The 25,821-nt window shown below is 35.7% G+C and overlaps 1 protein-coding gene across 3 annotated transcripts in view; it reads left to right on the top strand.

The window, feature by feature from the left end:
* Positions 1-25,821, top strand: part of LOC105184294 (serine/threonine-protein kinase 32A) — a 66,003-nt gene that overhangs the window by 37,462 nt on the left and 2,720 nt on the right. For all 3 annotated transcript variants that reach the window (XM_011143001.3, XM_025297618.1, XM_025297619.1), the window contains 5 exons: positions 9,647-9,844; positions 21,349-21,438; positions 21,981-22,147; positions 24,139-24,419; positions 25,395-25,604. In XM_011143001.3, the coding sequence (XP_011141303.1) occupies positions 9,647-9,844; positions 21,349-21,438; positions 21,981-22,147; positions 24,139-24,419; positions 25,395-25,604 (946 nt within the window). The remainder of the gene's footprint in view (positions 1-9,646; positions 9,845-21,348; positions 21,439-21,980; positions 22,148-24,138; positions 24,420-25,394; positions 25,605-25,821) is intronic.

The raw sequence follows: 25,821 nt of genomic DNA, 5'->3' as shown, positions 1-25,821 counted from the left end.
CCATAAATATGAAAAATTAACTAATCGGAAGACAATGTCAGGTAAATATATTAGAATTCCATGATCCGGCAACTTAAATCTGCAATCTTGAATAATGAGTTTTGGACCTCGGATTCGTAATCAGCGACCTTGAAAGCTAACCAAAGTACAATTTCAGCTAATCATATAAAAATTTTATGATCCGCCATCTTGGAAAATAAATTTTAGAATTTGGACCTCAGATTCATAATTAGCGAGCTCAAAAACTAACCAGAGTACAATTTTAACTAATATTATGTACATTCTATGATTCGTCATATGGAATCCGCCATCTTGGAAAATGAATTTTAGAATGTGGACCTCAGATTCGTAATCAGCGACCTCAAAAACTAACCAGAGTACAATTTTAGCTAATTTAATAAAAATGTTATGATCCGCCATCTTGGGTCCGCCATCTTGGAAAATTAATTTTGGAATTTGGATCTCAGATTCGTAATCAGCGACCCAAAAAACCCCCAAATCTTGATTTTGAGTAAAAAATTCGCTCATAGCTCGTGGAAAATGATTTTTTTCTGTAAAAATTTGTATTTTTCATATTTTGTTTATTTATAATAAATGGACAACTTATGTAAAACACTTTTCAACCTTTCATGTATGTTCCCATATCATATAAGAAGCTAATAAATGCAAAAAACCCGACAAGAATCCCTCAAATATGAAATATTTCATGAAAATGTAAGAATAAATAGATGGTAAGTATATACTTACCGCTATGCCTCAAAGGGTTAAATATATTAGATTGGCAACTAAGTAATTGCGGATTTCACTGATAGGTGGCATCAGTTGAATTTTTAGATATATTTACATATTCGAAATGTTAAACCCATATTATTGATTGATTAGTTGGTACATCAATTGACATTCAGTAAAAAAATTTATCGATCGGTTGTGTAGTTTTTGTTTGGCGTCGGTTGAAAAATGTAAAAGCAAAACGAGCATTTTCGTCATACTTTGGTTTTTTACTTTTGCAAAGGAAAAAACGCATCGCAAGCTCATAAAAAGTTATGTGCTATGTATGATGACGAAGATTTAAAAAAACGGCAGTGTCAAAGTTGGTTTGCTAAATTTCGTTCTGGTGATTTTTCACTCAAAGATGAACAATGCTCTGATCGTCCAGATGAAGTTGATGACGACCAAATCAAAGCAATAATCGATGCGGATCGTCATAGCACAACACGTGAAATTGCAGAGAAGCTCGATGTATCACATACATGCATTGAAAAGCGTTTAAAACAACTTGGCTACGTAAGAAAACTTTATTTATAGGTTCCTCATGAATTTAATGAAATTCACTTAACACAACGCCTTGCCATCTGCGATTTGCTTATGAAATGTAACGAAAATGATCCATTTTTTAATCGATTGATAACTGGCGGTAAAAAAGGTTGTTTACAATAATGTCAATCGAGAAAGATCGTGGAGTAAGCAAGATGAATCAGCACAAACAACATCCAAAGCTGATATTTATCAAACGAAAGTTATGTTATCAATTTAGTGGAATTACAAAGGAATTATCTACTTTGAAATTTTACCATACAACCAAACGATCAATTCAGATGTATACATTCAACAACTAACTAAACTGAATAATGCAATTCAAGAAAAGCAACCAGAATTGGCAAATCGAAAAGGTATTGTGTTCCACAATAATAATGCAAGGCCACACACATCTTTGGTCACTCGGCAAAAGTTATTGGAACTTGATTGAAATGTGTTGCCACATTCACCATATAGTCCTGACCTTGCACCATCAGATTATTATTTATTTTGTTTTTTGCAAAACTTCTCGAATAGTAAAAATTTCAATAATGATGATGATGTCAAATCGCACTTGGTTCAGTTTCTTGCCGAAAAAAACCAAAAGTTTTGTAAACGTGAAATTATGATGCTGCTTGAAAGATGGCAAAAGATCATTGATAAAAATGAACAATACATTACTGCATAAAGTTATTTCGTTCCGTGAAAAAATTGTTTTTTATTTTCTTGACAAAATCCGCAATTACTTAGTTGCCAAACCAATATATATATACATATTATACATGACCACCGCATTGTAATTAATCGTGATCGCTGCAGGAAATTAACAGAACAGATAATTGTTTCGCGAATTTAAACTCAGGAGTTAAACGAGTGCAAAATTTAACGGCGAAACTTACGCAGCTACGCCTAAATGTGCCTGAAAAAAAGAAAAAAAGAAAAAAAGAGTACTGCGATCGCCCAATTGCTTTTCGATCGAATTTCACTTAACATTATAACCTCGTTCGCTATTGGGTCCAAGACTTTTGGAATTAAATATCCTTGTAATTAAATTCCAAATTAAATTCCGCTCGTGCCTTTGTTATCAATTCACATCCTTAGAGCTTTATTTTTCACGTCTCTCGTTCTCTCTGTCGATGTGATGATAATATCCGCTTATATAATTTCATTGCGCGAATTATATTAACACAATACATCATACTCGCCAATCATTTGCTCTTTCTGTTTACGCATCCGACGGATTATCCTCCTGTCTTTCAGCTCGCACATCAATTTCTGCGGCTGATATTCTCTCCTTTCTTTTGCGTTCTTGGGAGCGGACAAAGCCGCTCGCTAAATTGCGAAAGCGCAAAATCACACTCCCGGTATTACTCCTGGAAAGCCATAAATGAAATATCTCTCTTTTCCTCTGACTTTATCCGACTGGTGGACGCGCGGTTAACCGATTACGCTTATCTCGCGACAGCACACGGGGCTTTATTGAAAGAAGTCGGCTTTCCTCACGAGATGCCGGAAATAGGTTTGGTGTAAATATTTATGCAAAAACGAGCAACGCAAAACTCGCAGCCGCTACAAGAACTTGAACGAAAGCGCTCCGGCGGATAGCTCGGATACTAAATATTTTAAACGAAGCGAAAGCTGCGGTTTAATAAAAAGGTTGCTCCACATCGAGAAACTTTTTTCTCCTCCTTTTTTTCTCTTTATTACCATCAACGGAATGCTTTGATAATGAAGCAGCAAGGTAATTCGCGAGCGACGCGGAAACATCTGAGAGAATTGCTCGCTGATAGATCGGTGAACAGTAGACGCGATAATTTGCGTGCTTAAGTACTCCGCGTTAATAGAGTGCAATTGTGTTAAAATTATGATCAAATTAACGGTAGAATATAATGAACGTTTTCACGTTCGGATATTATTGTCGCTTTTCATATCGCACCACTGTGCTCCTTATCCCCAATTGACATCACGTCCGGCGGTACACTCAATAAAGAATATTTTCCGCGTGATCATTGCAATAGTTGACGGAATAGCACGTCATGCACGTTTACAGATTCGCCTGTTGATGACAAATACAGCACGATTTTGCGTATATGATCATCTCCACTTCGTGCAATTCGAGACTACGTGACAGATTCGCCTTAATTAAACGCATCAATATCCTCCTCGACAGACTTCATCCCTCCTGATTTAATTGACGAGTGTCCCATTTTGCGTCCATGTTGAACAATTTTTTTATCACCATGCAGATTTGCATATGTTGCGATTGGTGTAACTCTTTGTGTTCCTGACTGCAGTAAATGACCATGTGACAATGATCATATGTCATAAAATTTTTATCAACTGTTGCTTTGCAAATATGACAAATGTTTGAATTGAAGCACTTATTATAACGATTCGCCGTCAGTGGACCATGAATCACCGATAATCGACGCAATTGTTGCATGGCAATTTTTGCCATTTTTGATATATTGAGTAATTACATATATATTTGTGATTCCAATTCAGGAACAATGTGCGGAACTCGGTACCACAGCGAAAATAATAAATTTCTATATTCATAGAACACACTCGGATGTATACCGGTCGATTATTCTTAGGACACTGGAGAAATATTTGGAAGTATTTCTTATGCGCACGTCACGCGGATTGTTGACAAAGTAAATAATATTTGGAGGTAGGACGAATTATAAACGTTCGTAACTCGGGAAATGATTTATAATATACGGTTGGAAGATTTTAAATTGTTTTTACCAACAGACTAGTAGTGTGCTTGATGGTTTGGTCAAGTGAATATAAAACATATTTAGTATGCTTACTTTATTGAAATTCTACATTGTATTTGCTCGCGAATATGGTGTCTGTTTATATAATCATGGTACAACACAGCACAATATTGAACATTCTAAATTAAATTAGTAGAAAAACGAAGTTGTTAATTTCTTATTTAAAATTTCGGTTTTATAAATAACTATTATAAATAACTAGATACTAATTGCTATCAATATCTTCGGGAAATATAATCATGTATAATCGTGTTCCTACTAATGCAATTTTTAAATATTTTATTTCACGATTAAAATGTAGAAGAAGTTCCCAAGCAGAGAAAGAGGGAGAGAGAGAGAACGGGAGAAAGAAAAGAGGAAACAGAGAAAGATAAGGAGAAACAGAGAGAGTGAGAGAGAGAAAGAGAGAAAGAGAGAGAGAGAGAGAGAGAGAGAGAGAGAGAAATTATTCAATGTAATAAATGTTCAGAGAAAAAAAATTATAAAAATTTACAGGTTATGCCTTTTCTAAAATTATTCTTTCTCTTACTCTCTCTCTCTCTCTCTCTCTCTCTCCCCTCTCTCCCTCCCCTTCTCTCCCTCTCAAAGACGGAATGTTAATTTCACTAATTAACTGATAGGAGAACGACTGCGAGAAATGACACAATACTATAATTTCTTTAATATCAAAAAGATAAGCACGTTTTTCGTTATGTATATCCGTTATTACGTAGCTATATTTGAATTTACTCCGTATTTTTAGTAAATTTGAAAATTTATTGATGTTTTTACCACAACTACCAGATTCAAATATTTGATATTAATCCGAAACATACGTGTATTCAGACATATTTTTATTATGTACATCTTGTGTTTTATACATATGAAAATTATGCGTATGCTTGCGCGCGCACACACATATAGATATACGCATCGTCATACTGTCATACAAATTGTATACAATCTGTCATATTATTTGCAAAAATTATAACAAAGTGATATTACAAATGTCTATGAAAACTTCAAGTGATTTGCATGTCTTCTATAATTAATTTAAATTCGAAAAGATAACTAAATATTTATTATGATAAAACATATCATCACTCCCTGGGGTTCTACATGGCACTAAGGAATGAAATTTATTTTCGCCAAGATATAAAGGAGTTAATAGTGTATTTAAAACTGTGCATAATTTAACTATACTTTCTTCCATTTTAAGTTTTATTATAAATGTTAAAAACAAGGGACAGTTTTGCTTAGGTAATTCTAAAATCGTTTCCGACCATGTAAACCTATCATTAAAATCTATTTGAAATCCTATAATTACATTTGGTCGCTTATATACATTACTTTGCACATAACTGTAATATGACATTGAATAAAACTCAATGCTAATTGTTCGGTTACGTTCTTTACAGTGATTACAAGTGTCAATGTAAAAACATTCTGTATTAAAATTTAGTTCTGTCATTACAATTGTTAAATGCCGTATATGATTTAAAAGATGCAGGAAAAGCTCCCAAGGTGGCGTACGTACTCCAGAACAATACTTTATGCCTATTATATGAATAACATAGTAACTACCTTCTACCTCTAAAGAATCAAATAATTCTGTATCCCGCAGCCCGTGATATAACGTCAGCGGTGCTGATGCGAAGTCGGAATACAAATAATCATAAGGAAAGAAAGTAACACTTAAATACCTATAAGGTCCTGTTTTTAGATGTTTTTGAATAAATGCATGCATATTTATAAGTGGTTCATACACATCGAATAAAAGATTGAATTTTAATAAAACTGAAAAGTTATTTATAAATGCCACTTCTAGAACAAGAAATAACCATTGGTTGTAACAATTGGAGCTATGGACGATTTGAAATAATTCCGCGTGCTCAATACAATAGTTGGCGGAATAGCACGTCGTGCATATTAGCAGATTCATTTGTTGGTGACAAATACGACACGACTTTGCATATATGATCATCGCCATCTCCTGCAATTCGAGATTACGCGACAGTTTTTCCTTAATTAAACGCATCAACTCCTGCCTCGACTGGATCCATTCCTCCTTACTTAATCGACGAGTTTCCCATCCTGCGTCCATGTTTAATAATTCTCTTACCGCTATGCAAATTTGCATATGTTGCAACTGGTGTAACTGTTTGTGTTCCTGACTACAGTAAATGACCATGTGACAATGATCACAAGTTATGAAATAGTAAGCAACTGTTGCCTTGCAAATATGACAAAGGTTTGGATTGAAGAACTTATTATAACGAACTGTCGTCAGTGGAGCATGAAGCACCGGTAATCGAGACAAATGTTGCATGGCAATTTTTGTATGATGTATTGAGTAATTACTTATATGCTTGTTATTTCAATTCGGGAACAATGCGCGGAATTCGGTACCGTAGTGAAAATATTAAATTTCTCTATGCACAGAACACACTCGGATGTATACCTATCGATTATTCCAAGGACACTGGAGAAATATTTAGAAGTATTCCTTATACGCGCACACCACGCGGATTGTCGACAAAGTAAATAATATTTGAAGATAGGACAAAATACAAATATTCGTTACTCGAAAAATGATTTGTAAAATGTGATTGGAAAGTTCCAAGTTGTTGTTACCAACGGACTAGTAACACACTTGATGATTTGATCATGCGAATATAAAATATGTTTAGTATGCTTACATTTTTTCCTTACAAAGTCGTAGAGATGGCATATAATTATCCTCGCAGTATTCAATTTTATATCAACGGTCTTTATTATTACAGTTATAGTTATTTCTTCTCGGTAACTGTAACCTAAGTTCATTCCTTTTCCTTTATTTATAACTGTAACTTGAAGTAACTGTTACATTTTTCTAGTAACTAATAACTAATTTAATAGGTATTTTAATAGTTACTTCATAACTGGTTATAATTATACAGATTACTGTACTGAGCACTTTACGAAATTGTTAGAGGATCATTTATTAAAATTAGGAAAATTAATTAATTAGGAAAATTATTGCAGGAAGTGAATATTGTTAAAATTATTATTATATATTATATATGTTATTAATATTACAATAAAATATTTTTTAATATCTTAATAAATTTTAATAAAATATTAAAACATATTTTATTATAATATTAATTATACCAATATAATTATAAAGATATAAAATATATTTATGCAATTATAAAATATATCTGGATATTGAAATATTATACTTTATTATAATATTATATATTGTCTTGTAATAAGAACACATTTACAATGAATTTATCAATATTTATATAAAACATGTGGTTTAATTCTTTTATCTCACAAGAGAGAGATTATTGAATATTCAATATAGTATCCAATATAGTACACATATATAATTAAGTGTATGTAGTAAAGGAGAAGCTGGTTCTATTATGGTTCTTATGGAAACTATTATGGTTCTCCATTCACATTTTGTACAATAGCTTTATCAATAATCAATATTTTAAAGTAAGAACTGAATGATTACATATGTCACAGTGTTGTTTAATCGGTTACAGACTCAAATTTACATAATCTTTGTTACTTAGAATGTTATTTATCAAAATGTGGCAACACAGCATAATGGGTCGGCGAGAAAATGGAATTGTAATATGGCCTCCCACTGAAACGAACACAAAAAATTGATTTTGTTTAAAATAACACAAAGTGTTTAATTATGAAATTATATATTTATTCAAATTAAACTGTTAGAGGGAGAATAATAATGAATATAACTGCGAATTTTTAATGTGGATATTGACTTACTTGTTGGGAAATACAATCTGCCAAAAAGACAGCGGTGTAGTGCAAATATAAATGCAACAATAGACTATAGATTAGAATCGACTTGTCGAATAATTATTTTAGTATGAAAACCTCGAAAGAGAAACAGTATTTATCAACACTTTTATGGGGCTACATTAGCAAAATGTCATGCTATGATATTTCGTTAACTTTGCATAACTTGGAATAGGCACAGCGGAATAAAATTAAGTAACAAATAAAACACTCAAATGTACATATATTCGTGTGATAATATGTTCAAGTTTAAAAATAATGAGAAAACATGTTTAGTTCAATGCTAAAATATATCGTGAAAAACATTTCGAAGTGCTCGAAAATAAAGATGCGTTATAAAAAGTATTAGCTATTGTGTATTGATTTATTAACGTCACTGTGCTAATGGTGAACCACTAAATATATGATTCCATAAATAATAACTGGAATTCGCTAATAATGGAGATATTGAGAGTGGCCATAATACCTACAAGGGCCATAACACCACCTCCTCTAATATAATGAATTAATAAAACTTGAAATATGAGATTTCTTGTATTTAAAATAATACAAAATAGTGCACAATTATCGCAAGAAAATAACTAGAAAATAACGAATCGTTACTTTTTGATTAACTGTAACGAATTATTTTTCAGAATCGATAACTTGTAACTGAAATTAGCTACTTTTACAAAATAATTTTCCCACCTCCGATTTGTCATAGTTAATATAATATAATAATATAATATAATAATACTTGTATAATATAATATAATAATATAATAATATAACTTGTAATTCTTAATTGAGCTTTTAAAATAATTTTCTTTATTTATTGAAAGCAAATTATACATATTAGTGATATTTTATCAAAAAATACGTATATACGAAAATATCTTGCGCTACGTTTGCACTCGACCGTCAAGTAACATTATGCGGCAGACGAACACCGTTAATCGCTGAAGAAGTTAATCTATCGACTATACCTCGAACATAAGCCTTTTCCGACCCATTCGACCGCGTTCCGGTAAATTACCAATGTATCGGTATTACATTGTGAATATTTACCAGATACGTTATATCGAGGAACGGAGGGCACGGTAATTTGCATATAACGGCAAAACGGCAAAACGGCAAATAACAGGATCGTCACAATTTCAAGCAGTATGAATTATTCCACGAGCGTTCGTTTAACAGCCACATTAATATTAATACAGCATTCGCGAGTCGATCGAACGGCTTGCTGCGTTCGCTCGTCCGCTCGTTCGTTCGTGTTTACGAATTTTCTTCGCTCAAACCTTCCTCCTCAGTCTGCTGTCAAATTCACACCCGCGCATCACAAGAGAAAATGGTTTGCAATTCGCATGTTACATCCTTCGGAATTGCTCTTACGATTCCCTCCAAGAAACATCGAAGCGCGATGCGTGATATTTTATTATATCGAGTTTATTGTGAGTTTTAATGGGACATTTTCAACTACGCTCATATGCAAAATACAAGTTAAGTTAGATTAAATTAGATTTTTCTGGTGCAGGGTGCCGCACACTGTGTATACTGTTCAACATTTTTAACGTATACTGTGTCGAGAAAATAGGTTCTATTCATGAAATTTTTTTGTTAATAACTTTTCAATAAATCATCAACGGCAATAAAACTTTTTGCAAGTTAGTCAGAGCTATATCCTTGACAACATAGGTCGAGGTTATTGAAATCGGTGAGGTCATCATTGATGTTAATATTTACCTGAGAAACAGACTCATCCCTGAGTGAGATTCGTCGTTGTGTTACAGACGAGGAGGATCTCTTCATGGTATCGGATTTACTTTTGGGTGGCGATCTGAGATACCACATTCAACAGGAGATTGTGTTCAGCGAGGAAAGCGTCGTACTGTTCGTGGCCGAAATCGCACTGGCGCTCGATTACCTGCAGACCCACAAGATTATCCATCGGGACATCAAACCGGACAATATACTGTTGGACGAGGAGGGTGAGTGTCTTTGTGTAACGTTTATTCGCGCATTCTGAGCTTTCACGCACCAATGGCCGCCCATCTAACATTGCAAGCGGGGTGGATGGATAAGGATGATTTTAATCCAGTTGTGAGATCCGGCTTGTGAGTCTCCGCCCGGAGGGCGAGATATCCCAAGGGTTCCTCTCTCTCCGCTGCGTATCGCGAAAAGCGAGATCGAAATGAAACGTCGTCGGTCCGGTCGTAAAGAGAATCGTCGAGTATGAGCAATAAAACTTTGCCTTTAGTCTAATAAGAGAAAGGGAGGAGGAAGAAAAGAGACGCGTGACTTCCTTGTGGAACATTGGAGAGGCGAGAAAGATCGCGAAGGTAATTCTTAGCACATTGCAGTCCAAATTTTGATAAATATAATATAAAACACCCTACCGATTTTTTTTTTCATTTTGAAATATGTTACAGAGTGTGAAATTCTATGTAACTTTTTATAATACAACTATATCGAGATTATGTGTAGTTTCTGAAATATTCGACTTTAAAATATTGGAATCATCTCAAAAGTTGTCTTTTCATAATCATACACACAACATACGTTGTTAGGTTCTGAGTTAGGTTAAGTTAAATTGTTGTTTATTTATTTAATAAGCTTAAAATTTAGAATTATAAATTAACGATACTTTGCATAATGTATTCAATATAAGTGATTTACACAGTATAGTATGAAATAGCTATACGCAATCACTCGCTGCGCACATTTTATGTGTACACAAAAACCTAACCTAATCTAACTCAAAATAACAACAAATGTACGATTATAAAAAGAAACAACTTTTGTGCCTACATAAGTCTGAAACGTTAAAGTTAAATATTTCGAAAACTACAAGCGATTCTTATATTATGTTTATAAAGTTATATTATAAAAGGATATAAAAAGAAGCTCACAGAATTTCAATCTCTACAACATATTACAAAATAAAACAAAATCGATGAGATTTTATCTTTTATATATATTTACACGAGAAAAAAATTTTTTCTCATTTTCAATAGTCTGGTGAGCGATTCAGTATAAAAAAAATGTCGAGTTACAGTCGACGTTGGACTGCAAAAGGTTGGAGGTACGCCGTGATTTCCTCGGTAAGTAATCCCTCTGACGATCCATCTCTACTTCATATCGCATCTAGCCCAATCCGCGCAGGTGTCCTATCTTGAGTCTCGTCTGATACAAAGTGAAACTCATATTCCGTGTAAACACGAGAGGAGAACCGAGTAACCGCGTTTAGCAGTGAACACACGCAGCTGTTACAAAGCTTTGAATGCGATAGGGGGATATGAGCGCGAAAGAACGAGAGAACAAAATTATCGACGTCGCGGAGTATCCTCTAAGAAGCGAGGCGAAGAAGCTTTTCCGTGATGCGCGTAATCTGCCGACGAGATACAAAATGCATCGTGACCGGGGAACGAAACTTTCGCGGTAACGTCGTAAATCTTTTAAACAGGCACTCTCGTACTCACGCGAATAATATCGAGGCTGCAAGGCCGCTTTCATAGTTAGTCGTTATTTGACAAATAATCGTAGTTCTCTTTAAATCTTCGATTGTATAGGGTGTAACATTAACATATAGATCAGTATGACGGGTTGCCTGCCCTTATTCGGACGATAATGCAGAAGTTGCCGAAAAAGTCACTCGTTGACTTTATTGATAATGATATGGTGCAGTGTTCCCAGTTATGGCGAATGCAACTAACTTTGCGCCGTGATCGTTGTGACAGTTTATCGTCCGTTTATGACAGCAGTCGAACCTCATTGAATTAAAAAAGTGAACCTGAATTAAATCATTGAATTAAAAAAGTGAGAAATATACATTAAAGATTTAAACAGAGTAAATAAGAGTAATAGATAAGAAGATAAATAATACAACATATCTTCTTGTTTCACATAATTTTTTAATTTCTTTTTTGCGTTGAAAAGTTTGATAGAAATTAGAGATTAAAAAGAACGCTATAGAAATATTTAGAAGTCTTATACTATTATACCATATTCCACGCATGTTTCTACAAAAGATCGCTTCTGCAAAAGTATGAATCGACTAGAAACGCAGTATAAATATTGATTGCAACTTAATCGACGACAATTATTAAGTGACATATTTTCAGTCGTCATAGTCTTGTACCGCCTCTTTTATCGAAAATAGAGTTTAATAGTTGTCATCGATCAGAAGTGATCTTTTGTAGAAATATGGATGGAATATAATATGTAAGACTTCTTAGGAAATTATGTGAAACAAGAAAATATGTTGTATTATTTATCTCGTTAACTATTATTTTTATTTACTATGATTAAATCCGTAGTGTTTATTTCTCAGTTTCAGTTTTTCAAACATTTCTTTTTAATTCAATAAGACTCGATTCCTGTCATAAACAGTCGATAAACTGTCATAATGATCATAGTTCAAAGTTAGTTGCACTCGTCATAATTGGGTGCACTGCAAATATCATTATCAACGAGTGATTTTTTCGACAACCTCTGCATTATTCTCCGAATAGGGGCAGGCAACCCGTTATACTGATCTATATGTTACACTTACTACTTGTACGAAGTCGGCCTTTAGTATTTCTTTCATGCAAGAAATATCTAACCAAGCAACCGAACAGCAGTTCACAAATATACGAATCTGCGACTGTGCTCTCGACCAAAGATGGCAAATAATTCGCAGATAGAACCGCTGTATATAGTCCGTCATTATTTGCCAAATAATCGTAGCTTCGCGGGTTTCTAATTACTTCGTCCATCCGCTCCGACCTCGTGCAAATATTGATCCGAACGGAGCCGAATAATAGCTCTGGATATGGATCTGTAATTATGTTATTGCGCTTGCGATAGGAGATTGCGAATAATTTACGGCTACGAATATCGCCCTTAAGTCGGATTATTCCAATTTCCTAATTCTTGTTGTTTCTCATGACCTTTATGCATTTTCCTGTTTAGAAACCTAATAAACATTAGATTGTTGCATTAACAACACACACACACATATATTCTTCCATATTGTAAATTTATTATATTACTTCCCTTTTTATTCTGCAACGGTTTTACTTCTTCCTGCCAAAGTTTCTTTATTGCTATTTTTACTTTTATTTTCGTATTTATCTTACTTTTCCTTTAATTATATATAAAATCTCTCTGTGTCTCTCTCTCTCTCTCTCTTTCTCTCTCGGGCTTTATAATTATTTGAAACTATTTATAGGAGCTATTTATCGAAACTCTCACTCACATACGATCGAGTGCTGCTATCATCACGCATCAACGTATTGACCTTTCCGCGTGTGTGATATGAAAACATTGTCAATGTTCATTAAACGAATTTAATCGTCGCATCGTGTGACTCTAAATAGTCTATATCAAGCCGCAGTCGAGTTTGCTCGCGGCATCATAATGTTCTCGTTTACATATCAAACGACGACTCCGTCTGCATTTAGTTTCAGTACAGGTGCTACCGCGGACAAACGTATTAATCGAACGTGATTCGATCAGCCGCGAAGCGCGGGCAAGATTGGAATATCGAGTTGTTGGCCAAATAAATCTTGCTGTGCGCGTGCGCGCGCGCGAGAGAAAGAGAGAGAGAGAGAGAGACAAGTTCGTGGAGCTTCGGCGAACTCGCGGGGCGTTAACGAGTCGATCGGAACAGCCACCGACAAGTTTTAGCGGGATTAATTTGCAGGAACTCGCGTTCGTCATGCCATCCATTCGTGACTTTTCGCTTTAATCCCGACAAACACGCGTTTGACTAATTGTCAAAGCATACGCCGTTAACGACGCATACATACGCGCCACCTATGACGTCAGACGATATCGAAATCTGCTTTGATGCGAAATGCGCGGATAGGCAAGCCAGATTTCTCGATCAGTTATTAACGAGATTCACTGCGTTTTATTTGACGTTTCGAGATATAAGACTTTACAGCTTGTTGCTGGTTTGATTTTATGTGTTCTTCTTCGCCGGCACCTCCGCCACGGTTTTCCAATAACCCGGCCGTTTTCTCTCGAAAGCCCTTGAAACGACATGACTTCTTCCTCTCGCTTATGAACGTGTGCGCGAGATGTTGCCTCTCGTCTACGACCACTACAACTTCGAAATTATAGATGACCCTGCTTCTACCTCTCTCTCTCTCTCTCTCTCTCTCTCTCTCTCTCTCTCTCTCTCTCTCTTGCTCTTCCCCTCTCTCGTTTTCTCAACAATATTGCTTTATAAATATCATCGGAACATGATGATCCAAGCGAGACTACCGACGGAGTGGGAGCAGCCGGTTGAATCTCGAACACGGCGGTAAATAATGCAGACGCGTCTCAAGGCGGGCTTCCGAGATTCGCGGCTTCGTGGGATTTGCATGAGGTATGACTGAATTTGTTAGTCGATCAGGACGACCAGACGAGCGACGCGCAAGGTAAGAAGAATTGAATCGTTGCTAGATCGCAGGCTTGTCGTTAGGGAAAAAAATATTTACGCCCATGAAAATTTCATTCACGCAGATGCAGGGTGACTATTAAGATTATGTTGAAAATAAATGGTTATTCGCGATAAATAAGTCGAACAAAATGAATGAAACGCCATTTTGTGGAAGAAACTTGACAATATTATTACCACACGTATAAAAGAAATACGCAATAATGTAAATACATATTATGAAAAATTTTAATAATGTAAATACATATTATATAAAAAAGAGACAGAAATTTGCTTGCGCGCATAAACTAATGGTAAGTGTTTTCAAAATGTTGTCCGTTGGAATCTGCACAGAATCGCAACCGGCTTCGAAAACTTTGAAATACGTTATCCAACATGGCGATAGAAATGTTGTGAATGTCTTTTCGAATGATGTCTTTCAATTCTTTGATATTTTTTTGGTTGTTCAACATAACATCTTTAAGTTCTATCTGATGAAATTAACGTAACCTCAACGATCCCTGTTTTCCAGGGATCTCTCCTTTTCAGTTCATTTATTAATGATATGAAGTATGTCTTTAAATATTCAAGAATATTGCTGCATGTAAATAACATAGAAGCTTTTAATTTTATTAATAATCATGATGATGCGCTCTGCTCGAAGTGACTCGAGTAAGTTTAGTCAAGGAATTATTTTTAGTATTGATAAATGTGATATTTTTCGGGTTATTAAAAAAAAAAGGCTTTTCATTTTTAACTGCTGCTTATTTGACTCAACTTCTCTTTCTGCAGTTGAGTTAATAAGGGATGTATTGTTCAATTCTCTGACTTAACTTTCAACTTCATTACAGCTACCAAATCCTATAATATACTCGGATTTATTTTTAGATATAGTAGGAATATTCTTAGCACGTCTACATTAAATTATTATATTGCTCATTAGTCCATTCTCTTTTAGAATACGGTAGTAGTATTATATATATAGAACCCTTATTGAGATAATTAGGGCACCTCGATAGAACGTGTTCAACATTGTTTCCTGCAACACATAAGTTTTCGAATGCGTAGACTCATCGTCTCAGTTTATTGCTATGATTACTAACCACTTGTATTTTGGGTTTATTGTCTATGGAAAATAAGAGTAGTTTTTTATCTATTTTCTCTTTATAATATCATGAATTATGTTAATGTTGACTGATATTCACGTTTCGTGTATTAGTGGCTCATATTTCAACGTATTGTTTCAATTTCGGGTATTAGGGTTTCGTATTCCAATGAGAAATTTTAGAAATGGTTTTATGTTATGCATTTTATTCCACAAAATATTTTATAGGAATTTTATAGGAAATATACAATTAATCTAAAACAATTTTACAAATTTACAATTAATGTCTGCAAACAAATATTCTAACTTACTTTTTCAACGGTTCAAAAGTTTCTCTTAGGAATGTATTATTTGAGAAACATTTTTGTAACCAAAATTTATAATTTTTATTATTAATTTTTGTATTCCACAAGTTATGTTTTGATTATAAGTTTTTACGAAGAGGAATTTATTCGCAAAAGCTTTAATAAATAATAATAATAATAAATTACACATTCGCGTCTGGCCTATCGATTTTTCGGCAATTCGATGACAACGACGTGGATTAAAGAACAATGCGGGACGAAACACGTCTTTGACGTCGGCGAAATTACAAAAACAGAGATAAGTAAAGATAACTATGGGGGGGATGAAAAGGTGAAAGGGTTGTACATGCCCGAAGCCTCTATGCGTCCCTCTGGAAAGCCGGATCTGCTTTATGGAGAAATAGACCGAGACGACGGCGTATTTTGTAGGAAGTGCCTCGGGACGCGAAGCAGGTACGTACATTTATGATCCTGAAGAGTCGGGGAACAAGGGGGCGACAAGGAGAGAAGGAAGCCAGGAGGGTGAGTTATCCCTAATTTCCTCCTGCACCTGGCCGACGGCTGTTTGAATCCCGAGATTGCCTCTGCATCATTTAAAATTACGTACCGGTGTCCCGCTTATCGTTTTGCTTTCGCGCCATCTAGCGCGCACAGGACCTCGTGGGCCTCGGGGGAAATATCGCCCTGGGGAAGCGCCGCAAAATGCCATTTTCTCTATGAATTCAGGCCAGACACTATGCCGCAGTCGAGCGGCGCGTGTTAAGGCGCTCAAGTTCCGATTGTCCGACTCGTATGTTCCGCATGACGTGGATGTGATCGCAGGTCGAGAATGAAAGCTTCGCTGCAGCACCCGTTCAAAACCGTTCCTTAAATAATATTCTCGAGTAATACTTTCACGATTAATACACTTTGCAGTCGTTTTCAAAGCACGAGGACAATTCCATAAAAAGTTATATTCTCACAGAGTCGCAAAAGACGGTCGAATTGTCACCTAATTTTATTAATATATAATATGCACATATATAGTTTTTTTTTAAGGAATTCATTTTTTTCTTATTTTCCTTTTCTCATGTTACTTTGTTTATTATTATCTTATATATTAAAGGAATATCCCTTCCGTTTATAAATAATCTGTTTGTAAATAAATAAATAAGTAAATGAATGAATAATAAAATAATGGTCATCTCATGAGTAACGCAGTTTCCTTTTATTAGTCAAAATAAATGATGCAATGTTTTACAGTTATTGCGTAATCACACAATGTGTATGTATTATTAGAATTTGTAAAATGTTTTAAGTAATTTTATGTCGATTAAATGTTTATTACGTAAATTTAAGAGTGAGAAAATAAACGTTATCATAGAAGTGTCGAAAGAGGACTTAAGAGTCTCGAAAACGGAGCGCCCGAGATCATCTAACTCGTGGAACTATAGCTAGCGTCTTGCACGAATTCTGATCGAAAAAGCGCTCTCCTTAGGTTATTTAACGATCAGCCAATATTTCGATGCGTCAATATTTCAATTGGCCTATGTCCCCTCATGAGAGGAGTTTGTTTCCTCTCCACTCCTGAAAACGACTGTCGATACTAAGATGCGGGCAGACGAAGTGCAGGTTTGAAAACAGTTTTCGATTGTTCCTATCGGAAATAATTGCTATCGAGAATCACTTTCAAGAGAGTAACTTTCGAACGAACTCTCGGTCTTAGATACGTACGTTGATACCAGTCGGCTTAATCACTCCGACTTTTGTAGAATTCCAAACGAGATTAGCGCTGCACACCTGAAAGAAAGAAAAGGAAAACGGAACAACCGAAAGTCATTCATCGCAAATTGATAGAACGATCGTAAAAAATTATTCGCAAATTGATAGAACGATCGTAAAAAATTAGAGCGACCTGCACATGTTTCTTTGAAATACGCCTGCGCATCGATCGGCAGTTAATATTGAAAAATGGTAAATAACTGAGGACAACATACACACACACACAGACGCCACAGTTCTCGTGAGCGTGAGAGTTCGTCGATTTTTATTTCCCCTTGCACATCCACAACGTAGGAAGACTATTCTTCTTGATACGCGCGAACTAACCGCCACTAAAGCACGTTGCAGCAGCCGCCGGGGTTCTCTCCTTCGTTTTGGTCTGCATCGCACATTGCTCAATCAACATTGCGGCGGCCGCAATGTTTAGTAAACGATGATGGATAAATATTGCGACTGGCACGGCGCACGCGAAGGGCTGACCGTGTGCTGCGCCGGGAAACCACATCGCGCTTTCCTTCCCTACGTGTATATGTATGTGTGTACATATTCATTCCTTAGCTCGTGAGTAGGCGCGTAAATTGAACGAATGTTATTGAACGCATTCCCGCCATTTTTGATAGAAAGTATCAACACGTACATGTATATTACAAGGAATCAGCAATTGAACCTAGGAAACGTCCTAAAGTAAATATGCAGTCAAGGTCATATCTCACCGTTTTCTTTTTTATTTTGAGATATATTATATATAATAGATATATAATATTATAGAGGGTGAAATTCTGAGTAACTTTATATGATACCAACTGTATGAGGGTCGCTTGTAGTTTCTGAGATATTTGAATTTTAAATATTGGAATTATCTGAAAAGTTGTTTGTTTTCATAATTGTAAGACATATATTGTTATTCTGAATTAGGTTAAGTTAGATTGTTTATTTATTTAATCAATTTAAAGTTTCGAAATATAAGTTACCGATATTTTATATAATGAACTCAATATAAATGATTTATACAATACAAAAGAATTACACGCAATCAGTCACCGCGCATATATATGCACACAATAATCTAACCTAACTCAGAATAATTAAATGTTGTATGATTATAAGATTAAACAGCTTCTGAAAATATATAATTGCAACATTTTAAAGTCAAATATTGAATTATATTAAATTAAAAATTAAATTAAAGTTTAAAACAAATGACCTCTATATTATACAGGGTGTTTTAAAAAAAGGATTCAGAATTATAAGGATAGATAATATTCACAAACTGGGGAGGAAAAAAGTTCTAATGAACATGCTCTGATGTTTTTATATTCTCTGATATAATTTGTTTATTTCATCTATCAGTGAAGAGAGTACTCTCTCTCTCTCTCTCTCTCTCTCTGCTTTAAAAGAATTCCTAAAAGTTTCTTCGCTTTTGTTCGGGATGTAAACAAACATATATTTTCTTTCCATTTATACACACGCTTCACCAAGTAATTGTTAATCATATATCCTCGTGAACAATGAACAGTTGCAGAGTTTTTAAACCATCACAAAATTTTTACAGTAAGAATGACATTAGTCTAATTAAAAATGGCAGAAATGCATTTCATGTATGGCCGTGCATTAGAAGCGAGTAAATCACTTGCTTTAATTCAAATAAATTGTTCATAACTCCGACAATACGCATTAATTTTACGACTCATGTTTATTAAGAATTTTTTCCTCCATTGTGGTTACTTTTTTATGATTACTATCTGGCTTTAAAATCCTGAATTCTTTTTTTATACATCCTGTATTTATACAGTTGTGAAGAAGAATGATCCTTGTGGGTATTATGGCCGCTTTCAACATCTCCGTTATTAGGTAGCGGACTTCAGTTGTTACAGTGAATCATTTGTTTAGTAGTTCGCCATTAGCGCAATGACACTAATATATCAATACACAATAGCTAGCACTTTTTATAACGCATTTTTACTTTCGAGCATTTCGAAATGTTTTCCACGGTATATTTTAGCATTGAACTAGACATATTTCCTCATTATTTTTAAACTTGAGCGTAATATCACACGAATATATGTACAATTGAGTGTTTTGTTTGTTATTTGACATTTTATTCGGCTGTACATCTTTTAAGTTACGCAAAGTTAAATGAAATAGCATGATATTTTGCTAATGTGGCCTCATAAGAGTGCTGATGAGTACTGTTTGTTTTTCGAAGTTTTTATACCAAAATAATTATTCGACAAGTCAATTCTAATCTGTAGTCCATTGTTGCACTACAATGCTGTCTTTCTGACAGATTGTATTTCCCAACAACCAAGTCAATATCCACATTAAAAATACGCAGTTATCTTCATTATTATTCTCCCTCTAACTGTTTAATTTGAATAAATATATAATTTCATAACTAAACTCTTTGTGTTATTTTAAACAAAATCAATTTTTTGTGTTCGTTTCAGTGGGAGGCCATATTACAACCTCATTTTCTCGCCAACCCATTATACTATGTTGCCACACTTTTATAAATAACATCCTAAGCAATAAACATTATGTAAATTTGAATCTATAATCGATTAAACAACACTGTGACATATGTAACCATTCAATTCTCACTTTAAAATATTGATTATTGACCAAGTTATTGTATAAAATGTGAGTGATGGGTCATAATATCATTTTCTGCTGTATTATAAAAAGTTGCTTAGAATTTCACCTTCTATAACAGGGGTTCCCAACCGAGAATGCTCGCATCCCCTGGAGGTGCGAAAAAAAATTCTTGGAGGTACGAGGAAAAGTGATTGTAATTAATAATGATTAAGATGAATTCTGAAACAATTCGGCATTTCTATTATTATATAAAAAGAAATGTTATTAAAATTATATATTTTTTACATATCTGTATTTTTTACATATCATTACGTATATATTCATTACGCATCACTATAAGAAGCTTAATATCATGGGTAATAATTTTATAATATTAAAATGATAGTTAATTTTTATAAAAGAATACTATATGATCAAAAATTATTATAAATTAACTCCTTGCCTTAAAACCCTAATAATTAATTTTTACCATAAAACAGATGAATAATTTTTTTTGTAGAGAGTGCGAAGGTTCATTAATAACTTTTTAAGGATGCGGAATACAAAAAAGATTGGGAAACCCTGTTCTATAACATATTCCAAAATCGGTGAGGCGTTACCTTTGTGCGTATTTTCCCGTCCTAATATTTAGTTTCGCAAATCGATTTCATTGGTTCTCTGTTAATCGTAAAAACAATTTTTCAAACGCTATTCATCGTACTTTATCCTCAACTTGATTATTTGTTTTTTAATTGTGACAATTTTACAGTGCTCATCACTGGTGGCTGTTACAACGTATTAAAAAATCGCGAATCAATGTTTGACACATAAGTAATAAATAGCATACAATATTTGGAACACACGAAGTACTACTACGTCTCTTGATTGCGTGAGAGCGCGTATGAAATTGTTATTATTTTTACCTAAACATAATTGGGTCAGAATAAAAAAATACGACTCGATTTTTCAGAATAATTTCAATTTCAATAAAAACAAATTATTCGGCAATCAAGTAATTGCCATCGTCGTTTATGATTCTTCGCTGATATTCTTGGCATTATTGTGTCATTTCTATCGCACAGAATTTTGTGATATTCTGCTGTCTATATTGGCTCGTGTGTAATATTTGAAATGTGTGCACTTGATTATTAATTACGGTCTGATATTAATTAGCATAACCGTTGCGGGTAATAATTGTCTCGCAGTTTAAAGGAATATTCCTCGGGGTACGTAAGGAAACAAAAACAAAAAGAAAAAGCAAAAGACTTCGTTTCTTTAGCCATTAGCCTAATTGGATCACAAAGCACGAAGGTTGAATTATGAAATTTGTTTGTCCAGGCCACGCTCACGTGACGGACTTCAACATCGCGACCGTGCTCGAAAACGGTCAACTGGCGACTTCGATGTCCGGGACAAAACCGTATATAGGTACATGTGAACAATGTTATTATGCGACTGTGAGAGATCCGCGTCGTGTGCGTCTTCTACATGAATTCACTCATCTCAATTCCCTCGTAAATCTTTCTTCGTTTTTCTTTTGAGTTTGTAATTTTAGCACAGACGCACACAATTGTAATTTCTGTTAACTCCGTTACACTGCGCCATCGTCTCTAAAACCAATTTCTCTCAGCTTCGAGTCTCGAGTCTCCGTAATAATTCTACCAACCGAATTGGGAAAGATAAATATTGAATGAAATCTTCTCCTCCCACGTATTTAGATTCGGATTCCTCTTTTTCTCGTGAAATGCGAGGGGTTTGGCTCCCCGTACATATAAAATATCAGGCGATTGGTAGCGGGAAAGGACGACGGTTGTAAGGCAACCGAAACACGTCGCCATCTATATCGAGCCACGGATTTCAAATCTGTCTCTTATATCTCTGCATTAAGCCGAGGCTGTCTTCGCGAATAATATCCCCCTAGCACACTTTTCTCTCGCACATCTTTCTCCTTTAACGTGGATTTGCGCTAGCCCCGGAGATTTACATGTGCTCGTGCGAGGAATACGGTGTCCTTGGCTACGGATTCGCCGTGGATTGGTGGAGTCTGGGAATCCTCGCTTGGGAGACCTTAGCCATGGAGAGACCATATCCGCTTCACTCCACGACGTCCAATAGAGAGTCTTTGAGGATTCTACAGGTGAGGATCGTGTATGACATACATACACACACACACACACACACACACACACACACACGCGCGCGCGCGCGCGCGCGCACGCACGCACGCACACACATGTACACATACAAAAGCTCGATACGATCGAAAATCGCTTAAAGCATAAAGCAGAAAGCGGGCAAGTATGAAATACCCATTGTATATTCCGTCCTAACTTGGAAATAGTCCATCTTCGACAGCTATTGCGGGTAGTTTCAACATATATATGTGCAAAATCGAAGTTACACGACACCGCGGCTCTCCGTCGAGACAGCCACTTCTGTGTAACACGTACGTGCTGTCCTGTTAATTAAGGACGCGTCATGTCCCGACTGTCCCGTTAATCGAGAACTTGTCATGAAGGTGTTATTGATGCGACACGTGCGACGGCATATCTGCCAGCTTCGCGCGTTTTACCGCATTTGCATAACGTAAACGTCTTAGTCGTGCTGAAGGAGGTTGAATTAAGTCTGGTCTTATTTTGTCAATTTTTTTATCTTTATTTTAAAGAAATGGTTACATTTACATCAATCACAATATTTTCTGTCGTTAGCTGTGACTTTTTCCCATCTTTTTGGCAAATGGCGACTTCGCGACGGTAGAACGATCTGTCTTACGAAAGCATTCCAATCAGACACTCATTTTTGCACAGCCTTGTAATTATTGAAGTATATACCTGCCAAAGTATGTTGTATCGATCGGAATAGATGGTAATCAGATGGTATTAGGTCTGGAGAGTATGCTGGATGCGGAAGGATTTCCCATTCGAGCTCTAACAATGTTTGTTTAACGATTAAAACAACGGACGAGCTTTATCGTGCAAAAGAATTACTTTGCATCTATTGCTGGCTATCGCTGGCTTTTTTTGCGTCAATTCATCATTCAATTTGTTCAATTGTTGCTGGTATCGCTCCTCCGTAATTGTTTCATTCGGTTTTAGAAGCTCATAGTACACCACACCTTCCATATCCCACCAAATACAGTGCATTGCTTTGCGACCGTAAATGTTCCGTTTTGGTGTCGATGTTGATGGTTGTCCTGGATCAACCCTTGATTTTTTTCACTTTGAATTATCAAAATAAATCCACTTTTCATCTCCAGTTACAATTCGCCACACAAAACCTTTTTTCTGTCTGGCAAGCAAAGACATGGCGATATTCAAACGATTTGCAATAGCACTTTCACTTAATTCATGTGGCACTTATCCGCCTTTCTTTTGAGTTTTTCCCATGGCGTGCAGGTGTTTAGAAATTGTTGATTTATCGACGTTGAGTTGTTCAGACAATTGTTTTTCCGTTTGAACGATTTTCATTCAATAATGCGTGCAATTCAGATTCTTCGAATTTTTTTGGTTGACCAGTATTTTTGAATCGTCAAAACCAAAATTTACAGTTGGAATACGATGGAGCTTGATCACCATAAGTTGTAATAAGCATTTCATGAGCTTCAGTTGCCGATTTTTTCAAATCAAATAAAAAAATAACGAATGTTGAAAATGCAATTTTGTACAATTCAATTTAGGCGCATATAAACAATGAAACTATTAGTAACAATAACGCGCAAACTGTCATATGTCATAGAGAAACATATTTTTCAGTGTTGCAAAATTTCAATATTCGTACTAACCATTAACTTGTTACTAAAGGCATCTATTGCTAGGGACCAGAACTAAGTCAACCTCCTAATAACATTAATAAATTTCAACTCGAAATCACGTTTCGGCAAGAAGCCCGCGAATGTACGACGAAAGTGAAAAAGAAATAACGACTTCGACGAGTTCGATGCGGGACATTTCAATGGAATCACGTCCATGTCCTCAGAAAACGATCTAAATCGGACGTCCCTCATTTCGAGACAAATTGAGCTCGCGTGTCCTTCGGCTTTGACAAATTATCTTTCGAAGGTTCAGCGTATAGCGCGACTTTGAGAGACGGTGAAGATCGCTTTATATCCAAAGATTCGGTCCTTTTCAGGAAGAGAGACCGAAACCTACTCACTGGAGCTCGTCGATACGCGATCTTCTGGACCGCCTACTGACTCTGGCGCCGGGCGCGCGAGTGTCGTCCTTGAAGGAGCTGAAGCGGGCGAACGTGATGAAAGAGTTAGACTTTGACAAGGTGTTAAACAAGCAGATTAAACCGCGATTTATCCCGCCGAAGGATCACTTGAACTGCGACCCGACTTTCGAACTGGAGGAGATGATAATCGAGACGAAACCTCTGCACAAGAAGAAAAAACGCCTGGCTAAACAAAGGTCGGTCATAGCTTCTGTTGAATTTCACGTGGCAGATCCCGTAGCGAAAATGCAGTTTGTTCAACAAGACAGTGTTGGTGATAATCTGAAAAGAATAAAAGATAAAGTCAAGTCATTATTTTAAACAAAGATAGAAGATTTTTAATAATGCGCAACTATCTAATATTTGATCCAGTTGCTTCCATTATCAATTATTGCTTGCAATTATTGGCACCATTTTTGCATATTTTCGGCGTATTCTGATAAAAACGCTATATTGTTTTTATTTTTATGCACAGCTGCTTAAAAGTAAAGACACGCTTTCCTTTAAGTTTCATCTTAAGGTATGACCACATATTTTCGATGGGATTTGCGTCTGGAGAGAATGCCGGACAATCCATCACAGTTACGCCATTTTCGAGCTTTTCTGACAGCAGCGGTTTTTTCATGGCGGACCGAAATGTGGTGATACCATGTCATTTTCATGCAAGCGGCTTCTGATGATATTAAGCGAGATAACATATTATGTTGACCTTTTCGGCGGAGTTTTACTTGGGCCTAACGCAGGGTAAGACTAGAATTCGTCTGAAAGAGACACAACATAGCTTCGGAGTCGTTGCATAAGACAGCCCTCTTTCTGGCAGGTCGTCAACATTTCCAGCGGTTTTAAATCTATTTACTCACTTTCTTACGAAAGCCTCTGATTTTGTAATTGCCCTAGCAGTTGCTGCGATTGTTAATTTTGGTCCTTTAGAATGGTTAATAAGAAACACCGCCTCTTAACGCTTCAAATATTTTACACTCATTTTAAAAATAATGTTTACTTTTAACGACTACTCAACGCAACTTTTTGATGTACATTGCGCAAAAGAAGTTAATTTCAAGATTCAAACGGTATAAAGTAGATGATGCTACTATATATGATTTTCTACAAAAATATCACCCACACTTTCTTGTTGAACAGACTGTATTTCATCGACGCGGTCTCGTTTGCAGGTCATTGAGGGCCGAACACTCGGGGGAAGACGCCGCCTTGTTCGTCGAGGGCGCCGGACCGAGCGTGGAAACGCGTCGATTAGCTTTCATCCCGGAGTATCGAGTATACAATCGCGAGCGCGAAATCGAGAGACAGGAAAGAGAACGGAAGGAGAAACAATGGGAGGAGGAACTGAACACTGCCATGAAGGGTGCCGAAGAAAGACTCAAGTATGTATACACGCATGCGTTAATTCGCGCCGCGAGAGAAGAAGCATTGTTATGTAAGAAATGCGAAATGTAAACAAACACCAAAGCATGACTCATGCGCCGATCTGTCAAGAAAAATTTCTTTACAATATTCTGGAAACATGTCGGCCTTAGAGACATCTATATCTAATGTTTGGGCTCAAAGCTTCTTCTAACAATTTCGCGCTAGACCTGGCAG

The sequence above is a fragment of the Harpegnathos saltator genome, unplaced genomic scaffold, assembly GCF_003227715.2.
Source record: "Harpegnathos saltator strain DR-91 unplaced genomic scaffold, Hsal_v8.6 scaffold182, whole genome shotgun sequence".
NCBI lineage: Eukaryota > Metazoa > Arthropoda > Insecta > Hymenoptera > Formicidae > Harpegnathos > Harpegnathos saltator.
The sequence above is the reverse complement of the archived record's forward strand: the minus strand, read 5'-3'. Positions and strand labels throughout refer to the sequence as shown.